General features: G+C 35.2%; 1 protein-coding gene across 1 annotated transcript in view; it reads right to left on the reverse strand.

Annotated features, from left to right (window-relative positions):
• SEMA3E (semaphorin 3E) overlaps window positions 1–24,196 on the reverse strand; it is a 252,655-nt gene that overhangs the window by 22,595 nt on the left and 205,864 nt on the right. Inside the window, exons 6-14 of the mRNA XM_004739629.3 lie at window positions 19,222–19,341; window positions 17,764–17,906; window positions 16,608–16,722; window positions 16,133–16,202; window positions 13,085–13,229; window positions 10,699–10,921; window positions 7,531–7,622; window positions 4,840–4,881; window positions 2,995–3,161 (exon numbers count right to left, since the gene is read on the reverse strand). Of these exons, the coding sequence (XP_004739686.1) occupies window positions 2,995–3,161; window positions 4,840–4,881; window positions 7,531–7,622; window positions 10,699–10,921; window positions 13,085–13,229; window positions 16,133–16,202; window positions 16,608–16,722; window positions 17,764–17,906; window positions 19,222–19,341 (1,117 nt within the window). The remainder of the gene's footprint in view (window positions 1–2,994; window positions 3,162–4,839; window positions 4,882–7,530; window positions 7,623–10,698; window positions 10,922–13,084; window positions 13,230–16,132; window positions 16,203–16,607; window positions 16,723–17,763; window positions 17,907–19,221; window positions 19,342–24,196) is intronic.

The raw sequence follows: 24,196 nt of genomic DNA on the forward strand, positions 1-24,196 counted from the left end.
AAAGCTAGAGCAGATGTCTATTTACAGTCAATTTTTAGAATTATGACCTGTGTGCAAAGCTGGCTTTTACAAAATACAGAGATTGTAGATTAGAAGACATTGTCTAGAAACCTGGGATTTAATAAACTTCAGATTAAAGCTGCTGTATGAATCATCCTACTGGGTAAAACTGAAAAAAGAAATTGACAAAAAAAGGAGCAAAACCAAAAAGTTTTATGCTTCTGTTATTATTTTATACTAGCATGTGCACAGGTATAGATAACCGATAACAGCTCTGGATGAGAAGTAAAATGGTTCCACGGACTCCTTACTTCATACAGTATTGCACTGGTATTGGGAATCCAAAGTCTGCTGAGCAGTAGTGAGTAAGGGAGCAGAGGTAAATCAAGGAAATGGGAAATCGTTTCTACTCTGCAGAAATGCTGTATCAGGTTTATTATACATGTGGGGTGAGAACAAAGGGAGAAGCAATCAGATAATTCAGGTATGCAATGTGAAGAATAATGCAAAATTTTGCAATGTCAGTAGTATGCAAAGAGTATGTTGAAAGTCATGAAAGCAAGCATTCATCCTCCAACAAGGGTTCAATTCATTTTATACTATCTTCATAGAACTGTCTTTTATCTCAGCATTTTAAAAAGACTGTAAATGTTCAAGAGTTTGAGAAAGGTTAATCAAAGTTGCCTTTTATTCCAAAAGTTGCCTATTTCTCTTCTCTATCTTGCCACTTAGAAACTTTTAAAGAGAACACCAGAAAGAGACAACATACAAGAGCCAGGGGAAGTAAAAGACTTAGCTATATAAATTATAGTGTATTTTGGAAGACTATTTTAAACAAGTGGTTTGGATTGAGAATTAATGTTTTTCCTCTGTTGACTCATTTTCACTCTGTGAACAGAAAAGTATTTATTTTAATGACCAGTTTTCAATTTCTGCTTCTAGTCAGGTCTGAAGCAAAAATGATCTGCTGTAAAAGCAAACTATTTTCCTTTTCATGTGATGGAATCCATCCAAAAAGTTCTCCTCCAGGGGTGAGTGATGGTTCAAAAGGATCTGACACCACTGAGAGATCTCCATTACATGTCACTGAGCTGAACTCGTTCATGTGTGAGCACGGCTCCTGACTCGAGCACTGAGCGCTTTCCTAAGATTTTGCCCATTCATTTAACTTTCACTAAATAACTTTCTGTCCGCCCTTTGCAAATATATTATCAAGCCAGTGGATGTATACTTCAGTAAGATGCGCCATGGATCAAGAAGGATTGAGGTATGGAAACTGTTCAGTTAGAAGAATTCATCACCCTTACTGGATACCTGAAACAAAACCTTATTATTCACAAGTATTTGATGCACAGCTTTCAAATGTTGCTATTATCGCTAATAACAATAAAATAATTCATTTTATTATTTTCGGTGAAATTATCTTTCCACCTTTAGAACCAGCTTCTCTACTCCTAACCTAGGGAACTACATGGTTTTCCATGAACATTCTATGCCTTTTGTAAAATTCCCTTTAACTGGAATCTTCTTATATCTCTACCTACAAGACTGAGCTCAAAGGTTGAGTTATTCTGGGAATTAAATAATGTCTAACATGTACTGCACTTAGTCTAGTACTTTATACATAATAAGTGCTCAGTAATGACCTACTATCATCCTGATTTACAATTACATTTCCCACTTTAGGTTCTGATTTCATATAGCCAAGGATTATCGACCGCTTCGTCACCCTCCTCACACATAGTACAGTAGTTGGCATAATGGGTGAATAATTCACTGAACACTATTTTTACATAGTAACATGGCTAAATTCTTCAAGAAGTGTTTTTAAATATCAATAAGCCTTTGTACAACATCAATTTGCTTGATTCTTGAAAACACTTTGTAAGTTAAACATTAACAAATATCCTCTCAAAGGATCTTTTCACTATCTGCCTATGATATACTTTAATTACTCATCACACCGTGTTAATTTAGCTAATGTCAAATTAACAAAGGTTTTGAATGGGTGACTACGTTTTGCAAAAGCGAGATTCTACTACATATGTGACCTTATAAAAATAATAACTATATTAAGGTGGGCTAAATTAAATTTTTTAAAAGTTTGAAGTAATCCAGAATAGAAGAGTAAAAATAACTGAAATCAGTAAAAACTTAATTCTCAGTAAGGAAACTGTATATAGTTTGATGTTTTGCTTTATATTGTCTTTGGCCACTTTACTAGGAGAAAAAAATAAATGCTTATTCTATAACAGATAATAATGTTTTCCTTTATGTTTCCTTGCAAAGAACACACAATTTTATATAGCTTGAGCAAAGAAATATCTCCATCCTTCAAAATACTTTCTGGACCTCCAGATCTTCTTTTCAAAGAATCCCGAGATCTACCTTCTCTTACAAGTGGCAATGACCTCGCTGAATTGTACACATTAGAGTTTGGAGGTCTCTAAGTGCCTTTCATTTGTGTTGAATTAAATCACACGTTTCATTAATTATACAGGTCATACATTTGCCTAGGAGTTAAAATATTCACTTTCAAAATGAAATAAATGAAGACCAGCTGGTTGAGAGGACATGGGGCAAATGCAGGATGTATTTTAGAATTTATTTATTTATTTTTCTTTCAAGTCTTTGAATCCCTCATGTGAGGTGGCTTGCCATTTCCACATTTTAAGTTTATCTAAACGGGTTTCATGTCTTGCAATATGAGTGTCAGGAGGGGGAAGAGTTGATTCAAACATGGGTAAAAAATAAATAAAATAAAATAAATAAAAATCCAATAAAAACTCCATTCTCTACACAGTAATTGAGAGGAGTTATTTTCAGGGAAAATTCAACTTTTGGAGCTTATATTATGAACAAAGTATGATTACGAGGGCTTACTTAAACAAAATTAACGTGGTTATTTTCATGGGATGGGTGCAGAATAAAAGATATTTGACAAAGTGTGATGGCTTTTCTAAACCAGGGAATTACCGCATTGAGGCCTCTCACCTCTTTGCATGGGTGCCTGTCGGGTAATACCGGGAACAGGATATGCCATCCCAGGCACAGTAAGGGTCTCGAGCCAGGCAGCAATCAGCACAAGCACTTCCGTACATGTCGCACTGATGGAATCTGACTTGGGCCACAGCAGAAGCCGATCCAATATACAGCTGTTGCTAGAGACATCAAACAACAGAGAGGCCGCTAGCAGAAATGGACGGAACTCTCAGTGAATTTCACATTTATACACATTCACTTCGGTGAATATTCATTTGAATTACTGCAGCTACTCAGGAGGGGTAACAGAACACTGGTTCTCTAAGATTTGAAATACATTTATAGACCTGGACTCCCGTAAACAAAATTGCTAGAGTGAGCTTGACAAAATTCTCAAGAAGTTGACTGTTCTTTTGTTATTTAAATAGAAAGCCTCTTTCATCGTTTAACACTGTAGGTCTTTTTAAAAGAACTTTAGGGATGTCCAATAACAGACAGAGTAAGTAAATGATCTTTTGTTATTGTTGCATTTATAAAAGTGAGACGTAACTGACAAGTAATACCTTATTAGTTTCAAGCGTATGATATAAGGATTCAGTATCTGTATGTATTGTGAAATGACCATAGTAAGTCTAACATTCCTCAACACCGTATCGGTAGAATTGTTTTTCGTGTAATGAAAACTTTTAAGATGTGTTGTCTTAGCAACTTTCAAATATACATTAGGGTTTCATTAACCATAATCACTATGCCATATATTACATTCCGAGGTCTTCCTCTATAATTGAAGTTTGTACCTTTTGATCCCATCTACCCATTTTGCCCACCTCCCACCCCTTGTGTCTGGCAACTGCCAAACTGTTTTTCGTTAAAAAAACAAAACAAAACAAAACAAACAAAAAAAAAAAACCCTCATTTTTTTGTGGAGTTAGTTTTAATCTCACATATCAGTGAGTTTACATGGTATTTGCCTTTTCTTATTTCACTTAGTATAATGTTCTCAAGTCCACCCATGCTGTCACATATGGGAGAATTTTCTTCCTTTTTGTGGCCGAATGATATGCCATTGAACATATATGCCACATTTCCCCTCTCCATTTATCTACTGATGGGCACTTAGGTTGTTTCCATGTCTTGGCCATTGCAAATAATGACACAATAAATGTGGGTACAGATGCCTTTCAGAGTTAGAGTTTTGTTTCCTTTGGAAAATCACCCAGAAATGAAATTGCTTAATCATATGTTCTATTTTTAATACATTCAGGAAACTCTCTAATGTTTTCCATATTGGCTGCACAAATTTGCATTCCCACCATTAGTGCACACTAACATGCAACATTTAAAACACTGATTCAGATATATACACAGAATGAGGGAATAAACTGTAAGATACATTGTTAAGTAAAAACAGTAAGTAGCAGAACAATTAACATTACAAGTTCCTGTTTGCCTAGACATAAATGGTCACTTATAAATACATTTGAGGTAATATATGCAACAGCTTTTTCTGGAGAAATTTGCACCAGAAACTGGTTCTAGTAAAGTGGAGAGGAGGTTTGTGTTTCACTGCACACTTTTTTGTATTACCATCATTTACCGTTATTTTTGCGAGAGCTCTTTTTTGTAAGAGCTCTTCTGCTCTTACAGAAGAGCATCCTATCATGATTATAGAAGTAAATCTACTCTTACCTACCTTCTTCCAATAATAGAAAAAGAAATCCATTACATGTGAGTCACTATTTTTATCAGAGTAAAACTGTAACTTATTCATCTATAAGCACGTGTACTTCAGCTCTTTATCATTGACCATGACTCCCATATATACACAAGTACACTTGCACATACACACAAACTTACTCTCTTTGAAGAAATCTCCATAGAAATAATAGGAACTGGGTCCTGAAAAAAAAAGTTTAAGCTTTTAAAGAAATACAAAAACATATTTTAATATGGTTGCAAATCATCTGAACTCATATTAGATATATAACTAGTTCTATGCTAGCCTATAGCTTTCATTTTAGCAAATCAATAGGAACTTATAATTACATTAAAATATAGCTTTCTTGGACACCTGGGTGGATTAGTGGGTTAAAGCCTCTGCCTTCAGCTCAGGTCATGATCCCAGGGTCCTGGGATTGGGCCCCGCATCAGGCTCTGCTCAGCAGGGAGCCTGCTTCCTCCTCTCTCTCTGCCTGCCTCTCTGCCTACTTGTGATCTCTGTTTGTCAAATAAATAAATAAAATCTATAAAATAAAATAAAATACAGCTTTCTTTTAAAAATTCTTTTTAATGGAATAGGTTAGATACGTAAGATGGAAAAAGTGGTGGATAATCTAAATAGCTCACCATTTGTTTCTGAAATGTAATTTTTGTATTTGCATATTACTCAAGTTTTGGAAACTCAAGTATTTTAATAACTATCAGAGTCATAGTGTTCTTTCTCATGAAGTATTAGAACCATTAGAAGTGAAACAGTTGTCTCTGAATAGATGATACTGTTAACAAACCATGTGACTTTAATTGCTTAAATCCAGGTCTAACAAAATACTTTTTCTGTTGGAGTTATCACAGTCAATCAATAGGAGCCCAGGTTGCTTTGAGCAAGATGAATAAGTTCATTGTCTTCAAAATGCAACAGAGGAAAGATGATCTATAACACAGTTTTGAGAGCCTGTGTGTTATTCCAGGGCTGGTGATTAAAACTAACGTGTCTCAAATGAATACCACAAACTCAGGTGGTTTCTGCCAGGAGACAAGCAACAGGCAGGTGGGGTCCGCTCAGTGGATGGTAATCCTTCAAATAATTATTTTTTGAAAGAGAAAATCTAATCCCCTGTGTCAATATTTTAAACTACAGAACGCTTTAGGCAGGCATGCATGCCTTCATTTATTCATTCAAGTGACAATGTTTCTTAGGATTGAATAAGAACAAAACACTGTGGCAGGTGCTCCTCAGAGGGGAGCTAGGTCCCTGAAGTGAAATGAAATCTGACACAGAAACCCAGTACGCAAGATAAACAAAAACATAGCTGCTCTGGTTGAGATAGAACATGCTTACCCTTGGTGTGTCGATGGGCAATGTAATCTCTCCAGGACAGCCAAGGTGAAATGAACTGTTTCTCACCAATAAACATATTTGCATATGTATCCATTACAAACATGCATGATCTTAATAATTTGCAGCCTTTTTGAAAAACAAATTTGCTTACTTGCTAAAATTTATTTGTAATCCCAATATTAATATTTACAGTGTTCTGGGGTCATTCGTGAACACAAGTAGGCACCAAGAGGCAATAAATTTTGGCTGCCCAGCAAGTACAACCCCAGCTGAGATCAATGAATGCGACACTCTGCCTTCTTGTTTCAGCTCTCCTACTCGAAACAAGTGTCCTTTTCATGGTCTATTTAATGCCATGGTTTTTCACATTTTTGTGCTTTTTACTGGCAATTTTGATGTTTAAAATGACCTCTAAGCAAAGCGCTGAAGTGCTCTCTAGTGTTACAAAGCTTCAAAAGGGCTGTGATGTGTATTACGGGAAAATACACAGGTTAAGTAACTCTGTTCATGTACACGTTATAGTGCTGTGGTCCATGAGCTCCATGTGAGTTAATCAAAAATATACAGTAAATAAGGTGACTTCCAATAAAAACACACTGAGAACAACGTTATATATTGACCAGTTGACAAAAATGTGACTAGAGACTCACAGGAACCTAACCCTGTATGTCCCCTAGGAGCACTCGCCAGTATTCACTAATGTGGTGTTCATGGTGATTTTATTATTTTTTTAAATTTATTTTTTAAATGAGTTTATTTATTTATTTGACAGACAGAGATCACAAGTAGGCAGAGAGGCAGGTAGAGAGACTGAGAGGGAAACAGGCTCCCTGCTGAGCAGAGAGCCCGATATGGGGATCAATCCCAGGACCCTGGGATCCTGACCTGATCCAAAGGCCGAGGCTTTAACCCACTAAGCCACTCAGGCACCCCTCATAGTAATTTTAAAAACCATAACTGTCACTAATATTGACACTTGAGCCTGTGTGTGTGTGTGTGTGTGTGTGTGTGTATGCATATGCATACATGTAATTGTCATGTCTAACCTTTGCATTATCATTTTTTAGTTTTTTTTTACTAACTTTGTGGTAATTGATATGTTATGAAAAAAAGCAATATACTCATCACAATGTCCACAACATGAAATCTACTGTTTTGCTTTAATTGTTTAGGTTGGTAGTACATTGGTAAAATGAGACTTTGCAATAATGATTCTGGAATTCGTATGTGGTATGTGTTATTTCTTTAAGTCATAGTTCATATACTGAAATTCTTTTCATGCTGGCTGGGCAAATACTGGCCTTCTCCTTTGAATAGTCTGCGATAATCAAATAGATTTTAAACCATTCTTCACTTCAAATTCATTCTGAATTCACAACCTACCCATTAGAAAAAAAACTGACCTAACATCTTTCCTATTTACAACTCATTTGCAATTGTCTGTAATACATAAATGTTGGCTATTTCCTTTTCCTTCTTATAAAAAATACCTTGAATATCTGAAGTTCTTCTAGAATTACTTCTTCCATTGACTCTGTCTCTTGGTTATAAATTGTGATTACTTTCAGAACAATTCCATTATCTGTAAGAAAGGAAAAGAAGAGATAAACCAGAAGGTTGTCACAATCTGGTTTGCAAAACAATTAAGAATCATGTAGGGACTATGAATTTGAATACGCTTTGAGATTTAGATGCATGAAACATTTATTCATCACTGGCTGAAACAATATGACTACTTACATATTCATATTTTCAATTAGTAAAATATAACTTTATATGATTGGCTAAAAAATAAGAACAAATAAAATGTAATTATTTTTCAAATAATTTGATTCAGAATTCAATCAAAGATTGAGAAATCAAAATGTATTAATATACACAATAGCCAAACTATGGAAAGAACCTAGATGTCCATCAACAGATGAATGGATAAAGAATATGTCGTATATATATATATAATGGAATACTATGCAGCCATCAAAAGAAATTACATCTTGCCATTTGCAACGACGTCGATGGAACTAGAGGGTATTATGCTTAGCAAAATAAATCAATAGGAGAAAGACAACTATCATATGATCTCCCTGATATGAGAAAGTGGAGATGCAACGTGGGGGCTTTGGGGGGTAGGAAAAGAATAAATGAAACAAGATGGGATCAGGAGGAAGACAAACCACAAGACACTCTTAATCTCACAAAACAAACTGAGGGTTGCCAGGGGTAGGCATTTAGGGAGAGGGTGGTTGGGTTATGGACACTGGGGAAGGTATGTGCTATGGTGAGTCCTGTGAAGTGTGTAAACCTGGTGATTCACAGACCTGTCCCCCTGGGGCTAAACATACATTATATATTAATAAAAATTTTAAAAAATTTAAAAAGTATTAATGTATACACAATATTTGATATCATGATATATACGTACATACATTTTTAATAAGAAAAATTTCAAGTACATATTATTGAGAGAACAGAATAAGTACTCTTGCACTAACCATTTAGTTTCTATAACTGTCAATAGCTTTATAAATTTAAATTCATAATTTAAAATTCCACCTAGTTTTTATTATATCTGATATGCTGAGCTTGGTCTTTTCAATATAAAGACACTAATTTGCCTGTAAGAATAATTTGATGTAGTGCTATAAACAGCTCAGAAAAAATAAGCACTTTGGAGGTAATAACCCAATAATTATATGGTATTTAACTAATTTGTTAAAAAATTATCAAATTTTGTGGTTGGTTAATGAAATTTGTTTAAAATAAAACTAGTAAAGGGGCGCCTGGTGGCTCAGTGAGTTAAAGTCTCTGCCTTGGGCTCAGGTCATGATCCCGGGTCCTGGGATCAAACCCCACATCGGGCTCTCTGCTCAGCAGGGAGCCTGCTTCCTTCTCTCTCTGCTGCCTCTCTGCCTGCTTGTGATCTCTGTCTGTCAAATAAATAAAATCTTAAAAAAAAGAAAAAAAGAAAAGAGAAGAAAACTAGTAAGAGTTACCTGGATAATACATGAAAAGGAATATAAACTATAATTTTTAAGCTGAGAACACATAATAAATTTTTTATTATTCAATTATTATTATATCAAGCAAAAAGCAAAGATGAAATTCAAATTATTAATTTCCAACTAGTGATTTGCAATAAGGACGTTCTCTCTCTATATACAGCATTTTATAAACACACACACACACACACAGAGTATTAAAGCACAGGTGGAAAAATAACTCTCATTTGTGGGGTTTTCCAATGTTGTACTTATCACACTTTCATCAAATAGGTTCTTTTGTGTTGTAGAGCTGTGGCTCAATACAATGATATCTCTGAGTTAAACATCGTTTGCATGATAGCATAAGTATATACCTGATGTTTCTGGAATTCTTTCAAACAGCTTTGGTCAATCTAATGAAAGAGTATTTCCAAAAACAGTCTTGAACTGATAGACTGTGTATGACTGCTCCTTTCCAGGACATTTAAAAATAACATACCTTTTCCCATACTTCCTCCTAAAAAATATTATTCTTGCTTATGGAAGTTAAAAAAAAAATAGCTCTACTAGATGTCATTATGAGTGAATTCATGCATGGCCAAGTAATTTTTTTTTTTTGTAATTTTAAGTTTGTTAAAGAAATGTGATGCTTTGTTAATCTTGAATCTACAGTGCAGAGCGTATTATTAACATGAACCTCCTAAAATAAGGATAAAATACAGCCTACACCAGAGATCAATCTCTGCAAATCAGATGAATGTTTCCTCACTTAAATCATTGCTTTTTCAAAAAGTATGAATGGAGAGGCTGAAGCATCAGTGTTGATATTATATCCCGGTTCCTGAGCGGGGTCTCTGCGATGTCTCTGCAGAATTATGTCCGTGACTGAGGTTATGTAGGGTAGGAAACTTCCTCCTCTAAAGAGCAACTGGTGTAGCAATGACTATCATGCATACGAAAAAAAGAAAGAAATGATGATTTAAAAGGCTTTTTAAATGGCTATAGGATTTTAAAGTACTTGACAGAATTTGTCATGTATTACCCAGATGCTAAAAGATGCCGCCTTCTCTTCCACAAGCTAGATAGATCTAAGGTATGGAATTAAGTGAAGTTGTAGATTTATTTGAAAATTTCACTTTTCAGCATCTATATTATTTTGTTTCCTTAATGCAGGATATTATAGCTCCACTCCAAAAGCTAACCTCCATTATGATTAACACTTGGCCTGTTTGGTACAAATGGTTGATTCTAATGGAACCTGATAAGCACTGTTGTGATTACAGATTTAGGTGAAGCTATTGTCCAAGTGGTTAAGAGCCTTGAGATCTTACTGAACAGCCAAAGGTAGCAATGGACCTGGGGGACAGACAGCACAGCCATCCTTGCTATGGTGGGCTCCTTCCTCTGTGAGAAGCTCTGCTTGGAACCAGTGTTGTTAATTAATGTCAATTACTCAATCCTCCACGTAGTTACTCTTCAAAGATACTGAGTATTGACTGTGTGTCAGAAATTATACACCGTAACTGCCCCAAATCCTCTCTTCCTTTGAAGTGAAAAGCAGTGTTCAAACGGGCTAACGGATTAACAGAAGATTTGTTGATAGTTTTTTAAAATACTAATAATGTTATTGATTTTAAGATTCCACAGACATGCCCGAGTACTTTGTAACCTCCTTACCTGTCCCAATGAACAAGACATCGTATTGACCATCCTCGGCTTCCACTCGATCCACTGCTATTTGTTTCAGGTTATATCTTCCATCTGTTTTTACCAGGATTGGTTTTTTATGGGCAGGTTTTATGGACTGGTACATAAGTGGATGGCTTCTTGCAAATCGAATGGCATCATCGGGGTAGTCTTTGGTGGTTCCGTATCTCCCACCATTCACTTTGCTGGCACACTGAATTGCAAATAGATAAGAAACAGGTTTTTTGCCTTCTATCTAAGGAGCACATTTATTATCAATTATGAAAGCTATCAGGAAATGGACGTGTTCAATTAATTGACTGCAGTTACAAATATTTAGTGACCACAAATTCTTCATTAGAAAAATAAAATCTGCATTAAAGATTGCAGAGAAAGACCGAATCATTCCAAACATGCAGTTCTAGAAAAACACAGAAGTTAGCAAAAACTTTGAAAAATGAGGTACTAAATGATAATGGTACAATTCAAAGGTGGCAAAAATATGTATCACCATAAATATTGCTATTATTTCCCCCATTTTCTGAAATTTATTTTTTCACAGTGTAAATTAACTCCTGAAGGTAAACAATGTAATTTCATAGCAAAACAAAAAGCCTCTTTGTTGTGTTAAATCCCCCACCCAGGATTACGGATCACAACTGCACTAAAAAGCTTTCCCATTACTAAGACTAAAATAATAATGTGATGGTTCCAATGGACTCAATGACTATAGAATTCTAGTGCGGTAACAAAGAAAGCTATTCAAATTCTGTCCGTGTTAATTGAGGAAAAAAAAAACCCTCTCTCTTCTACTGTAATCCGTATGAATTTATATGATTTCTGTATGGATTCAATACAATAAATTGAGAAAATGAGAAATATTTGCAATAACGTGCTGAATTCTTAAATCACTGACTCAAAAAATAAATGTTCAATAGCATCTCAGTTACTTCTTGGACTACCTTTAACTGTGTTGATTCATGCTTGTTATTAAGTACTCTTTCGTTTTGCATATTTCCCTCCAGAATCAGCAGCAATTACAATGGTTATGTTGATAAGGAATTTTCCACTTTTGGGTATAAATACAGTAGTGTAGTAATCAGATTCTGCAAAGAGGGCATTTTTAATGGTTTGTTTTAAAATTCAGGTCATATTTCTTAATTTGGTCTGAAGTTTTCACTGGAGTGTACTTACATGATACATAATTGGAAACATTCTGGACCGGCCTGGAAACAGTTCAGTAACCAGTCACTTCCTCCAAATCTCCTTTAATACCATGTGGTTTCAAGAAGCATTTCCAGCAAAGCCACAGGAGTGGGTTTTCTCCATTTAAATTGTAATTTCAATCAATAGAGTGAAATAAAGTATATTTTATGTCTTACTGGAAGTAATAATTTTAAGCTAGTGAGAATGATTGAAATGGTAAAGCTTTACACTTGTTAATGGAGGTAAGGTTTGTTTCCACTTTGGATTTTGGCTCTGCAAAAATGGTTTCTACTTGACTTTCAAGTACTTGTGGAATCAACACAGGGATGGGTTTTCACCAGCTGCTCAAAGAAGTGCAGACTTTGACTTGTATGACAAGTTAAATGTCTGTTCTCCACGGTCCATGAGCACATACAATGAGCCTACATTTTGCCAACCTAGTCGTGCCCAGGATACACGATACAAAATCATCATCACTGTCATTGTCATCATCGGTTTTAGATACATGTATAAGTAAAAAGCACAGAAGTTTGCATGGATTGTTAGGGAGACTCTTGGCAGCACGAGTGCAGAGGCCAGTGGTAAAACTTCTGGAACTCTAGTAGCACTTTTGTATTGGAATTTTTCTTCTAGGAGCCAGCAAGGATGTTGAATGAGATGCTAAGTATTCTGGTGAGGCAGAGAAAAAGCTTCTTCCAGTTAAGCTAAAGTAAGAAGTAAGGAGAAAGTATGGCCTAGGGAACTTAGAGGCTGACTCAAATATTACAATGTAATTATTTGGTTACTTTCTCCCCCTTGCAATTGCATGTGGCACTCATTCTTCGGAAGAAATGGAGGAGGATGACGCTCTTTTTATTGGATGTTTCTGTGTTCACCAGTATCTTAAAAATACAATTTCAGTTGAGGTTACTCAGACAGCCAAAATAGCAATGATAATATACACTTTATAATGTTGCTAAGATGTACCCATCACAGATTTTTTTCATTAAATAAAAAGCATACAAGCAGATATAAGAAGGGATATTTCTTTACCATGATTTCTTTATTTTGGGGTGTAGAATTTCTTAACTGCTTAACGGAAGTTTTGTAAAGCACCTTAAACACTGAACAAAATATTGCTAAAGAGAGCCTTTAAAAAAATAAGAATACTTTTTTAAATGCCTAAACTTACGGAACCAGGCCTTGGATAAGGGACTCTTCCTTCATAGAGTGACCAGTGGTATTCAGGTCCTTCCTTATGTGCGTACGGTCCATTAAAGGCTGCCCGGATGCTAGACATATGATAGACACATATTGCATGCCCTCTAAATATATTACTGGAAAAAAAAAAGGTAGACAATTAGTCTTCTGGAACTGACTAGCAGTCAGCTAGTCACACACCTCAGAGTACAGAGAAAAGAAGTCTTTTGGATAAAAAAAGTTGCAATATCTTAAATAGAGGATATTCTAGAAATATTAACTACTGTAATATTTCAAGTACTGGAACTCTAAAACTTACCATTTCTTTATCTTCTTATTACAATAAACTGAAAATGACATTGTTAGACTAAAAAAAAGGACACCTATCACCTCACATTATTGTTAATCTGATATTGTGTTTTAATATTTTTATGAAGGAAAATAGGGCCTGACTATTTAAAAAGGTTTATTCCCGAGCTGAATTATTAATTTCAAGCTTTGTCTCCTTGACTGTTGTTTCATATTCTGAGTAGACAGTGTTTACCCAATCACTATGCTGTAAATACTGCTAACTCTGTTCAAATTTTATTTGATTTCTCAGTGCATATGATCAAATAACAAGTTAAAGTCTTATGAAACTTTGGGGCTTTGTTCTATTTTTTTTACCTTGGGGTCACAGAGGCATCAATAGGCTTGCCGTATATCCCATCCTCCAGGGACCACCAGGCCACTGAAACTGTACCGGAGCGGAAAGATGACTGGGCTGAACTACATTAATTTGGGGGAGAATGACTTAAATTATATAAAACTTGAATTCTTTACCTCCGGAACTAGCAGCAACTGAAATCACTTTTTTTTTTAAAGTTCTACTTGCAAAGGATAAAGACAGCCAATGACTAACAATAGCAAGTTTTACTGGGAGCATTTGTGATAAGATTCTGTGAAAGGACATTTTAAAGTGACTTGTTTTAAGAATTTGACCATTTTCCTTAATTTTGCATGATGTGAATGAATTCTACCATGTCCCCAGTATCCTGTGAGAATCAAAATAATTAATGTTTGGGAACGTGCTCTGCACAATGTACAGTTCTTTTTAAATGTAGAAGGTCCTACGCAGGGAGACACCTGTAGAACAGCAGTTACGTTCCTGTCCTAGGACATCAACTCACACATGCTGTAACACACCTTGAAGCAATTGGAAATGCCTGCGATAGTGAGAAAACCAGAGATGGTCTCCCAACCAAAGTGGCAATAAACCTTTGATCACCATGCTACAAATATCAACCTTTACGTCAGGTAACAGCTGGGAAGCCTTTTCCACAGATTTATGTATAAACTGAACAGTCAAATTGAAATTATGGAAGAAAATAACATGTTGTCTTTGAAATCTAGACAGACCCATTATGTGAACACTTAGGAAAGTAGCTTATAAAGTGACCATACGAACCCACAGAAAACCTATTCTGGTGATCCCGTAGTTTTTCTTTGTTATATAAAGCCATGGAATTAGAACACAACCCATATAAATTCTTCACCAGCCTAAGAATAAATATGAAGTTTAAAAAACAGAAGGATTTTCTGTGGATTGTGACAACTACTAATCTACATTCACTACTTTCCTTTGCATCAATGACGAGCTGATAGCAAAATTGTTTCCATGTTTCTCTGTTGAAGAAAAGGTCTCCTCAAAATAGCACAATATTTATTGAAAGAACTTTATTATTTTTCTCAAAGTGAGCATAAGAAATCTTCTGCTGGGAAAAAACCAAGCAGAAGCTTTGTGGAGAGACCCTGAGCAAACAAAGCAAACATGATTATAATAGTTTAAGTCCAGGGCAATGCAAAAGAGGAAGGGAACTTGATCATTCTATCCCTTTCAAGAGATATGAGGCATATTCTTTTTTTTTTTTTTTTTAAGAATTATTTATTTGAGAGAGAAAGAAAGCACAAGGGCAAGGGAAAGTAAAAGAATGGAAGAAGGAGGGAAAGAATCTCAAGCCAACTGCACTGAGAGCAGAGCCCAAGATGGGGTTCCATCTCAAGACCCTGAGATCATGACCTTAGCCAAAGTCCAGAGTCAGATGTTTAACCATCTGAGCCACCCGGCACCCAAAGAAATATTCTTGATTTCTCATTCCAGGCATCTCACATCCACTCTCTCCTATTTGGAAAGACACACTCAGGAAATTATATATGTAAACTTTCAACCAAAACTGATTCTAATATTTTTTCATTCATATACTGACACATAGATGTGAAAGGATATTTCATATTTTTCCAACACTGTTTGATGGGCAAAATGCAAACATGCTAAAGAGAAAAATAATAGATGATATGCCCTAAACTTGAACAGCTTATATAAATTTAAAACATGGTAGGCAAATCACAAATACATGTTTGCTATGAAGGTACATGGGAGCAGGACCCCCTGAGTAAAGGAGTAAGCGAAGTGCTCTGTGATTAAGGTATCAAGGAATATTTCTTACGGATGGCAACCGACCAGCACTAGAGAACTGATAAAAGTCAGTGTTGGAAGAGAGTCATTTGAAGCAAAACAAGTGGGCAAATAAAATCATAGTGATGGAACGAACCCTAGAGTTAGAAATAGATTCTGTGAAGGCATAATCTTACAGGAAAACTTCCAAAGCCGAGTGGCTAACAGTTGACAGAGAGCCTTGAAAACGTGACTTGGAAAACTATGTGACAATTAAAAGAATTATGCTAGCCTTTACAGCACGGAACAAATACCTTATAAACTGTGAGAAGCAAATCATCCTGTTGTAGGTCAGAGCGGAAGGGGATTAGGATACTGAGCACAGACTGAGCCTGGGGTGCTTCAAACAGAAACAAATAAAGATCTGAACTGAGATCATGGCTTTAAAAGTAAAAGAACAATTGCAAACATAAGAGAACAAAGAGAAATTGGTGACATAAAATAATAAACGGTGACAGTGGGTCAACAGTATTTCCAACTTACACAGTGAAGGAGTAGGGCGTATTTTGTTTCATCATGTTTTCATAGATCCTATGAATTTCTTACCTGGTAGTGTTAAAGAGTCCAAATATCACTGGGTTCTTATGATCTCTGGTGTGCAGCAAGAAAATATCCTCTGGAATATTAAAGACCATTAGATGAGTATTTTTAGTCCTCTTTGCGTGTAAAGAAAATACATTGACATAAAATAGTTTAGAACCCACTGCAGATGTAAGACATCAATTTCTGTCCAGACACAGTCATATGGCCATGACCAAATCACAACAGAGTGAAACACCTGGCTGTTCAGGATGACCCTGAGCTGGGCCACAAGGAAGAAACGAGGTGCTGACTGCCAGCTACGGAGATGATCGCCTGTTCTGCAACTGCCCTGACCCCACCATGCAGACCAGGCCACAGTGAAAAGAAGAGAAACTTGCTCATTGTGGGAAGCAAGTTTTAATACGTGCTAGAAATAGAGAGGGGTAGAGAGAGGAATATACATCAAAGAGCACAACTTAATTCTCTCAAGAAGATTTACCTAATTCATCAAAATAGGTGTCAATTCCATTCATGCCTGGTACTGAGCAGACCAGTCTGGCTTTTAGTATAGTGCTGAACTTATTCACCAGTATCCTCTGTCCTCCTACATCATTCTGCAATGAACCAAAGCAGATGAGTGAGTACCTAAAGGACTTCTAACCACAACTGTGTATTATTAAACATGCAGATGAGAACAGTTGCAATTTTTTAATTTAATCTGGAAAGTGTAGCCGAATCCTCAAATAATACCATACCTGCAATTCCACATAAAAACTATTTGAGGCTTGCACATTCTGCCTTGTTAGTATACTTTCACTCTGGGCCCTTAAATATACTTTCTAGACATTAAGGAATGTTAATAGAGTGGTCTATTCTATATAAAATAGTGGCTTTTATAATACAATAAACTTTATTATTATTTTAATGATAAATAATCTGCTTATCTTGGAGATACAGAAAACAACCACTCTTTTTTTCTAAGAAAAAAAAAACAGTTTAAAATACATACATACACAGTACGTACATATTATTTGCACACATATATACACACAAATGTACATACATGGACATAGATATGTATATATAAACTACCTCTTATTCTTAAATATCAAACTTTACATTTGCAATATTATTAGCATTCTCTCAATATATATTGCTACGTCAGTTGGTTTTGAATATTCACTAACAGCCTATCTGAATACCCAATCAAACACAGATGTTTTTTCTAAAGAATCAATCAAATGACCTGTTGAAACATAGCATACATTACTTAGTATGTGGACTAAAGAAACTAAAAAGACCTTGGTTAAATTAATTTTTAAGAGGGGAGCTCAAACTTCTGTGTGGGAAGAAGTACAGCCTAACTACAGACTAGCTCTTCTTAGTACGGGTTGGAAAATGAGGAAGATCACATAAAAGGCACAGCTCTTCTAAGATAAAACTTTAGGGAGATGTTAAGTCTAAAGATTAGGTAGCAAATACTATTAGGCAGCCTGTAGAATCCTAGAACATCTTCCTTATTATTTATTTATTTATTTATCTATTTATTTTTGCCAGAAAATATTTTAAAGTAGAAAGCCTACAATACAATCACCAAGACCTGACGGTAAATCGGGAGGTAAGCATGCGGAACGGAAGAGAAAGGCGGTCCTCACCACACAGAGTCTCCCCACTCTGGCGTAAATTGCATGTGCGTTGCTCTCTGCCTCCAGGGCCTTCTCCGTAAAGAAGAAATACACTTTGTTGTCATCTCGGTCTTCGTTGTCGGGAATCAGATATGAACCTACAAATTTTGGTTCTACAGATATAAAGAAAAGTAGAAGAAAAGTAAAATGCTAAGTTATTCTAATAAATTGCATATCACATGGATGCTTCAGTATCAAAAAAGGCTCTTCCTTGAGATTTTTCTATCAACGGTAAAGTCATGTAGAGATCTCTACTCTCTTTGCAAACCAATAGTTTTGTTTAGATCTAGGAGAGTACAATTTAAATGGAAAATAAGAGTCAAGAAAGGAAAAAACAATGTCAAACAACATGCCTTAACATTGCATTCAAAGAACAGATTAGAGGCATGATGGTGATCATCTCCATAAATTTCCTCCCATGTATGTAAAAAGTCAACATAAATACATGTAAAATGGTTGAGTAGAGAAGTTTATCACCTTTTCAAATTCATAGACCAGTGCAGCTCATGGAAGACCATTTTAGTTTTAACGTAGAAAATTTATTTTAGGAGCGCCAGGGAGGCTCAGTCATTAAGTGTCTGCCTTTTGCTCAACTCATGATTCTAGGGTCTTGGGGTCCAGCCCCATGTTGGGCTCCCTGCTCAGTGGAGAGTCTGTTGCTCCCTCTCTCTCTCTCTCTGTGCATCCCCCCTACTTGTACTCTCTCTCTCTCTAATAAATAAATAGAATATTTTAAAAAAGAAAATTTATTTTAAGTCTTTGTGTTTGTAGTCTAAGGGATCGGAGTGAACAACCCTTGCTTAATATACTATGTCAAATATTTTAATGATAACATGCTGCCAATAATGATTATGTACTCTAAAGCTTAATAAAAAGGCTAAAAATAATTTTAAAAATTCATTATTAAGTGATACTTCAATCCCTGGGATAGACCACTGTGACAAAACATAAATATCATTCCTTACAAGGATTCTGTCAGTAAATGACTAGTGATTTTCCTAGAATTTTATTTGTCTCTAAAAACAATGTGATCCCATTAAAATAAGCAAAGCAATCAATGGATAATTTTGGAATTATACCAACTGACAAGAGAACAAAACAACTTACTGGATAAAAAGGGATTTTTTTTTTTTTTTTTGCTTTTCATATATTTGGTTTATTTTCTTCCTTTAAATCCTGATTACTAAGTATTGCTATGAGGCCAATTTCATTTTATAATAGAGCCAGTTCATGCTGATATAAAATTACATTTTAATATAATTTAATTTAGGAATAATATTTTAATTAAGGAATATTACTAAAATTCTGAAATTTGTAAAAACTTTAGAAGACATTTGTATCATTATTATGACCAAACCAGCAAATTTCCCATGAGTTCTAGACTTGCTTTCAGTTCCGACTTACATGCTCCTTCCTCCTGAACCCTACCTTTCAACAGACGCTCGTCGTCATGCTCGGTGCGAATGTGAGCCAGTCGCCCCATGCTCCGGAAGACTGCAGCGTCTCTGCCCCAGTAATCACTGTAGAGTCCAGTAAATAATTCACTACCTACATGGAAAAAGGAGTTAAAAAGAAGCCAGTGTTTGTTTCTGGATCTGACAACAATCTATAAGCCACAGTGACATCAAACATATACTGTGTATATGACCTTGTGAAATGAATACTACTACAAGAGCATGGATGGTACTGTGAGATCGCTAGGATTGGAATATCCACTGCCACTTATGAGCTGTGTGAGCTTGGGCTAGTTGCTTAGTCTTTCTGTGCCTCGGTTTCCCCATTCCCAAATAGGACTAGCGCTCAAAAGTATTGTAAAGAGTGAAGCACTTCAAACAACAGCTGGCATATATATTCATAAGACCTACATGAATCTGTTTTTTAAGATGTATTCATATATTTGAGAGAGAGAACACACACACAAACTGGGGGGAGGGAAAGAGAGAAAGAATCTCAAGCAGGCTCCCTGTTGAGAGCAGAGCCCACAGATAGGCTTGATCTAATGACTCTGAGATCATGACCTGATCTGAAATCAAGAGCCGGACTTTTAACCGAATGAACCACCCAGGTGCCCCAAACCGATATGAGTATTTGACAAGTAAGCTGGTTCATTTTTTTTTACTAAACTTCTTTTATCCTTTATATCATCAGGGTATTATTATTAATTTTTATATTATTATTATTGGTATTATATGCAAGACAGCTAACTCAAATCCTTCTTGGAACAAGAGATTGCTTCCATGAACATGATTTTAGTATAGGAACCACAATGTCTGACAAAGTTGTAAATAATCCAATTCACTGTCATTAAATTTCTAAGTTGTGGCATAGATGGGAATGATATAGAGAATTTATAATTTAATCAGTTAACAGAATGAACGAAGTTAGTTATAACACGTGGTGGCGGACCCAGAGTGAAAATCAAATCAAGGAATCACAAATGTACGCAGGGTTTCCCAAGAAACGACAATGTGTGTCCTTGGAAATAACCAGAAAAACATTAAAATAGCTTATGGGAAGAGGAAAAAATATAATAGAAAAATAAAATAAAGTTAAAGGGAACTGCAGAAAGACTAATACCTCTCAAGCATAGGAACTTGGGAGTTCTCTTTTGTCCAAGGGACAACAAAAGATAACCAGTGCCCATGAGTGGGACCAGAGGCATTGTCCTGGACATATGCAGTTCAGGTGTCCTGTCTTTGGCAAAAATCTCTAAAAGAAGCAAATGATAGCATCAAATCAATAGAAGAAGCACCCTCAATTTAGGGCAGTACAATTCTCATAAGGAGTATCATACAACTCTGGTTGGTTTAAAAATATAGAGCGGATACTGAGCTCAATGTATTAATGTTTTCCTGTTAAATATGGAATATGTACATATGGCATTTGAAGTGCTTTAAAGTTTAAGAGAATTCAAATTAACTGTATCTCTAATTTAGTACATTTAAATGAATAATTGATTTTAGAATTTGAATTATTAAAGTTACGGGTATAAAAATCCAGCCAAGTACATAAACAGAATTTAAGAGAACTTGATTTCATGTTTATAAATTTTAGTTATTTAATGATTTATTTATTTATTTTAGAGAGACAGAGAGAGGTGGGGGGCAGAGGGAGAGGGAGAAAAATCTTCAACAGACTCCCTGCTGAGCACGGAGCCCCACTTAGGACTTGATCCCACAACCCTGAGATCAAGACCTGAGCCAAAATCAAGAGTCAGACACTCAACCAACTGGGCCACCCAGGTGATCCTCATGTTATAAATTTTATTAGATTTTTAAAATTATTTCAATATTTATAAAGGGTTTTTTTTCCTAAGATAAGGCCTTTAAAACTTTGAAAAAAAACGTGAATAAACCAAATATGTTTGTATGGTTTAAAATTTGAGAAAGTAATCAAATGTGCTGTCAACAGGACACTTTATAAGAGAAGTTTATTTTCAACTTGAATTAATGACTTACTTTTTAAAAAGTAAAGATAATTGCTTTTGTTATAGCAGATTTAAAAATAGAAAAAATGAGATATCGATTGAATTTGAAGGCTTAGGAAAAATAAGCTTTTAAAAATATTATAATAACAAACTAACGTTCATTTATACAAAGACAAGTAAGTGTAAATAGCTTCTTTTGTTCACAAAATCCACTAGGGATATTTAAAAAATATACAGGAAAAAGATAAATAAAATCCAGGTTTTCCCACAAAGGAATCTTCTTTTAAACTATACATCTATGTAATAAGAGAGAAACAGGAAAAGAAGAGGTAAATGTAGCAACGTATTAGAATTAACAATTGATGAATTCAGGTAAATGGTATAAAGGTGTAAATTTTACTCCTCTTTCTTTCTTTTTTTTGGATTTGAAAATTTTCCAGTTAACGGGTTAAAAAACAAAACAAAACTGGATTTGTTGAGTTCATTCCATACACTCGAGAATGTACGCTAAGTAAGAGGTGTGATAAGGAAAGTTACAGAAAAGAAAAACAAAGATGCTTTATCTCTGGACTTAAAACATAATTTGATAGAAAAAATTACATTAGAACTCTTATTTAAGCATGTTCTTTGGTAACAGAAGGAAAAAGAGCAACATAATTTATATCAGAGCCAGTTAATGTTCTATTCATCAGAAGGTTATATCTGTGTGTGGTGAAGGCATATTTTGAGATAAAATGCATTTAGTGGTTAGGGATATAAACTGTTTGCGGGAGGCATTCTGCACTACTTGAACATGGATAAGAGTCATGTTAAATTCATTAAAAGGCCTTGGGGAACATCAACTTTATAGCATAAAAGAATGAGCTGACCCACAAGAGCTAGGTCATTGACTACTGAACTACCAGAATGAGGATTTTTCTGAAATGTTTTTGTTATTTTTTAACTTATATTCCCCATATAAAATATAAAGGCCATTTTGGAAAACTATCCTATTTTTAAAAGATTTTATTTACTTATTTGAGAGAGAGAGAGACAGAGTGAGAGAGAACATGGGAGGAGGTCAGAGGGAGAAGCAGACTCCCCATGGAGCTGGGAGCCCAATGCAGATCTCGATCCCAGGACTCCCAGGATCATGACCTGAGCCGAAGGCAGTAAGTCGCTCAACCAACAGAGCACCCAGGCACCCCTGGAGAATTATTCTAAACAAAACTTATTTTTCTTATGTGGACTTGGCCACATGCTTAATGCACAACAGGTACAAAAAAATAAATTTCTTAAAAATCATGACAATTTTCTATTAAGTTTTTAATATCTGATTTCGCTTAATATCCTAAAAGACTTCTAGAACTTCACTATTTGAAAACATTACTATTATGAGAAAATAATCTTCTTATTAGTTCACAACAATTATTGCACTTATCCCAATCTGAAACACCCTATCAAAGTTCTACTCATTTTAATCAACTTCATAAATTTAACAAACAAGTACCCCTTGGAGACACTAGATGGCAGCCCTATAATACCAAATAATACCACATCCAAGGCACGTTATCTGCACAAAGGAAAAGATGATATATTACCAATTTTACCCAATTTCCCTTTTTGTATTCAGATAAAAGAAAATAGTTTGTGAACAATTCAAATAACACAATATGAGATGCATGACTTAAACTTCAAAGAAACCAGACAGGTGCTAAAAATCCGATGCTGTGTAAATGGAACCAAATGTGTTTCTGTTGGAAATGTTAGATTTTCCTCAGAAGGGAAAGGTTCTCCTTTCATAGCTTATTATTAGTGTAAAGAACAAAATAAATTCATAATCACAGATAATAGTCATGTTTGGTAAAAAATCTTCCTAAGGGGGAAAAAAAACTTTTATGAAAAATCATCAAGTAGAATAAGCCTTAGGCACAACTATTACCTAATAGTAATTAAATGAGCCATTCAGCATCATTATAATTGATACTACTTACAGCAATACATAAAGTACATATGTACGACATCTCAACTGAAAACTTTAAAATTATAACCATTTGATATAATTAGGGTAAATTTGTGAATCAATACCTTGGTATTTTACAGAGTATAAAAAAACCTGGATAAATCATATTTTCATGGACTAAAAAGAGAAAGGTTTCATATAAATAAAAAACATCTTCTAGAGTTTCAATGATAAGAATAGAACTATCCAAGTTTTTAGTTTTGTAGGTCTATGAAGACATGATATTTAATAAATGTATTAGCTTAGCCACAAGTTTAACTGGTATCTATTTCAATATTCTGAATATAAATAACCAACTTGATTTTTATGCCATATATTACATTTCATTTGTTATAGCACTGAATTCTGAGGGTGACGGATGTCATGTTAATTTTAGATGGTCAAGTGTGGTTATAATTTAAAAAAAATAGAGCATCTGCAGGGTGTTTTGACAGGTGAATGTAACTTATTATTGTCATGCTCAACATAGGCTCTCTGTACAGACACAGTAACAGTGGGAACAGTTCTGCACTGGAAATCTGTCACACTAAGCCCCCAGCTTGAAATCTGCTTTTCGATGTGTCATGGTCTTCATTGCTTGTAAAATCACAGAGACCTACCTGTAATTTCTTGAACCTGCCCAACTTTTTTCCATTCTCTCTGCCTGGCAATGTTTTGCCTAAATTCTGCATCTCCTTTCCTGCTTCACCTCCCATGTGCCTGACTATTGCCTACTTCCTCTCTGATGCCTTCCTTGACTAAACTTGTGTTAGTGTAGTGATTCCTAGTACCACCAAAGCCCCTCTGCCTGTTTCTACCATATTGCTCACCCTACTGTATTAATGTATTGCTTATACATTTGACATTATGCCTCACTAGAATGTAGGCCTCTTGATGTGTCTTATATATTCTTTTTCCCCCAATATCTTGTACAGTGTCTGGAATATAGGAAATGCTCAATAAACACTTGTCAAATCCATGAAGAGCACAGTGAA

Source organism: Mustela putorius, unplaced genomic scaffold (genome assembly GCF_011764305.1).
Source record: "Mustela putorius furo isolate JIRA1106 unplaced genomic scaffold, ASM1176430v1.1 tig00003845_pilon_pilon_pilon, whole genome shotgun sequence".
Classification (NCBI taxonomy): domain Eukaryota; kingdom Metazoa; phylum Chordata; class Mammalia; order Carnivora; family Mustelidae; genus Mustela; species Mustela putorius.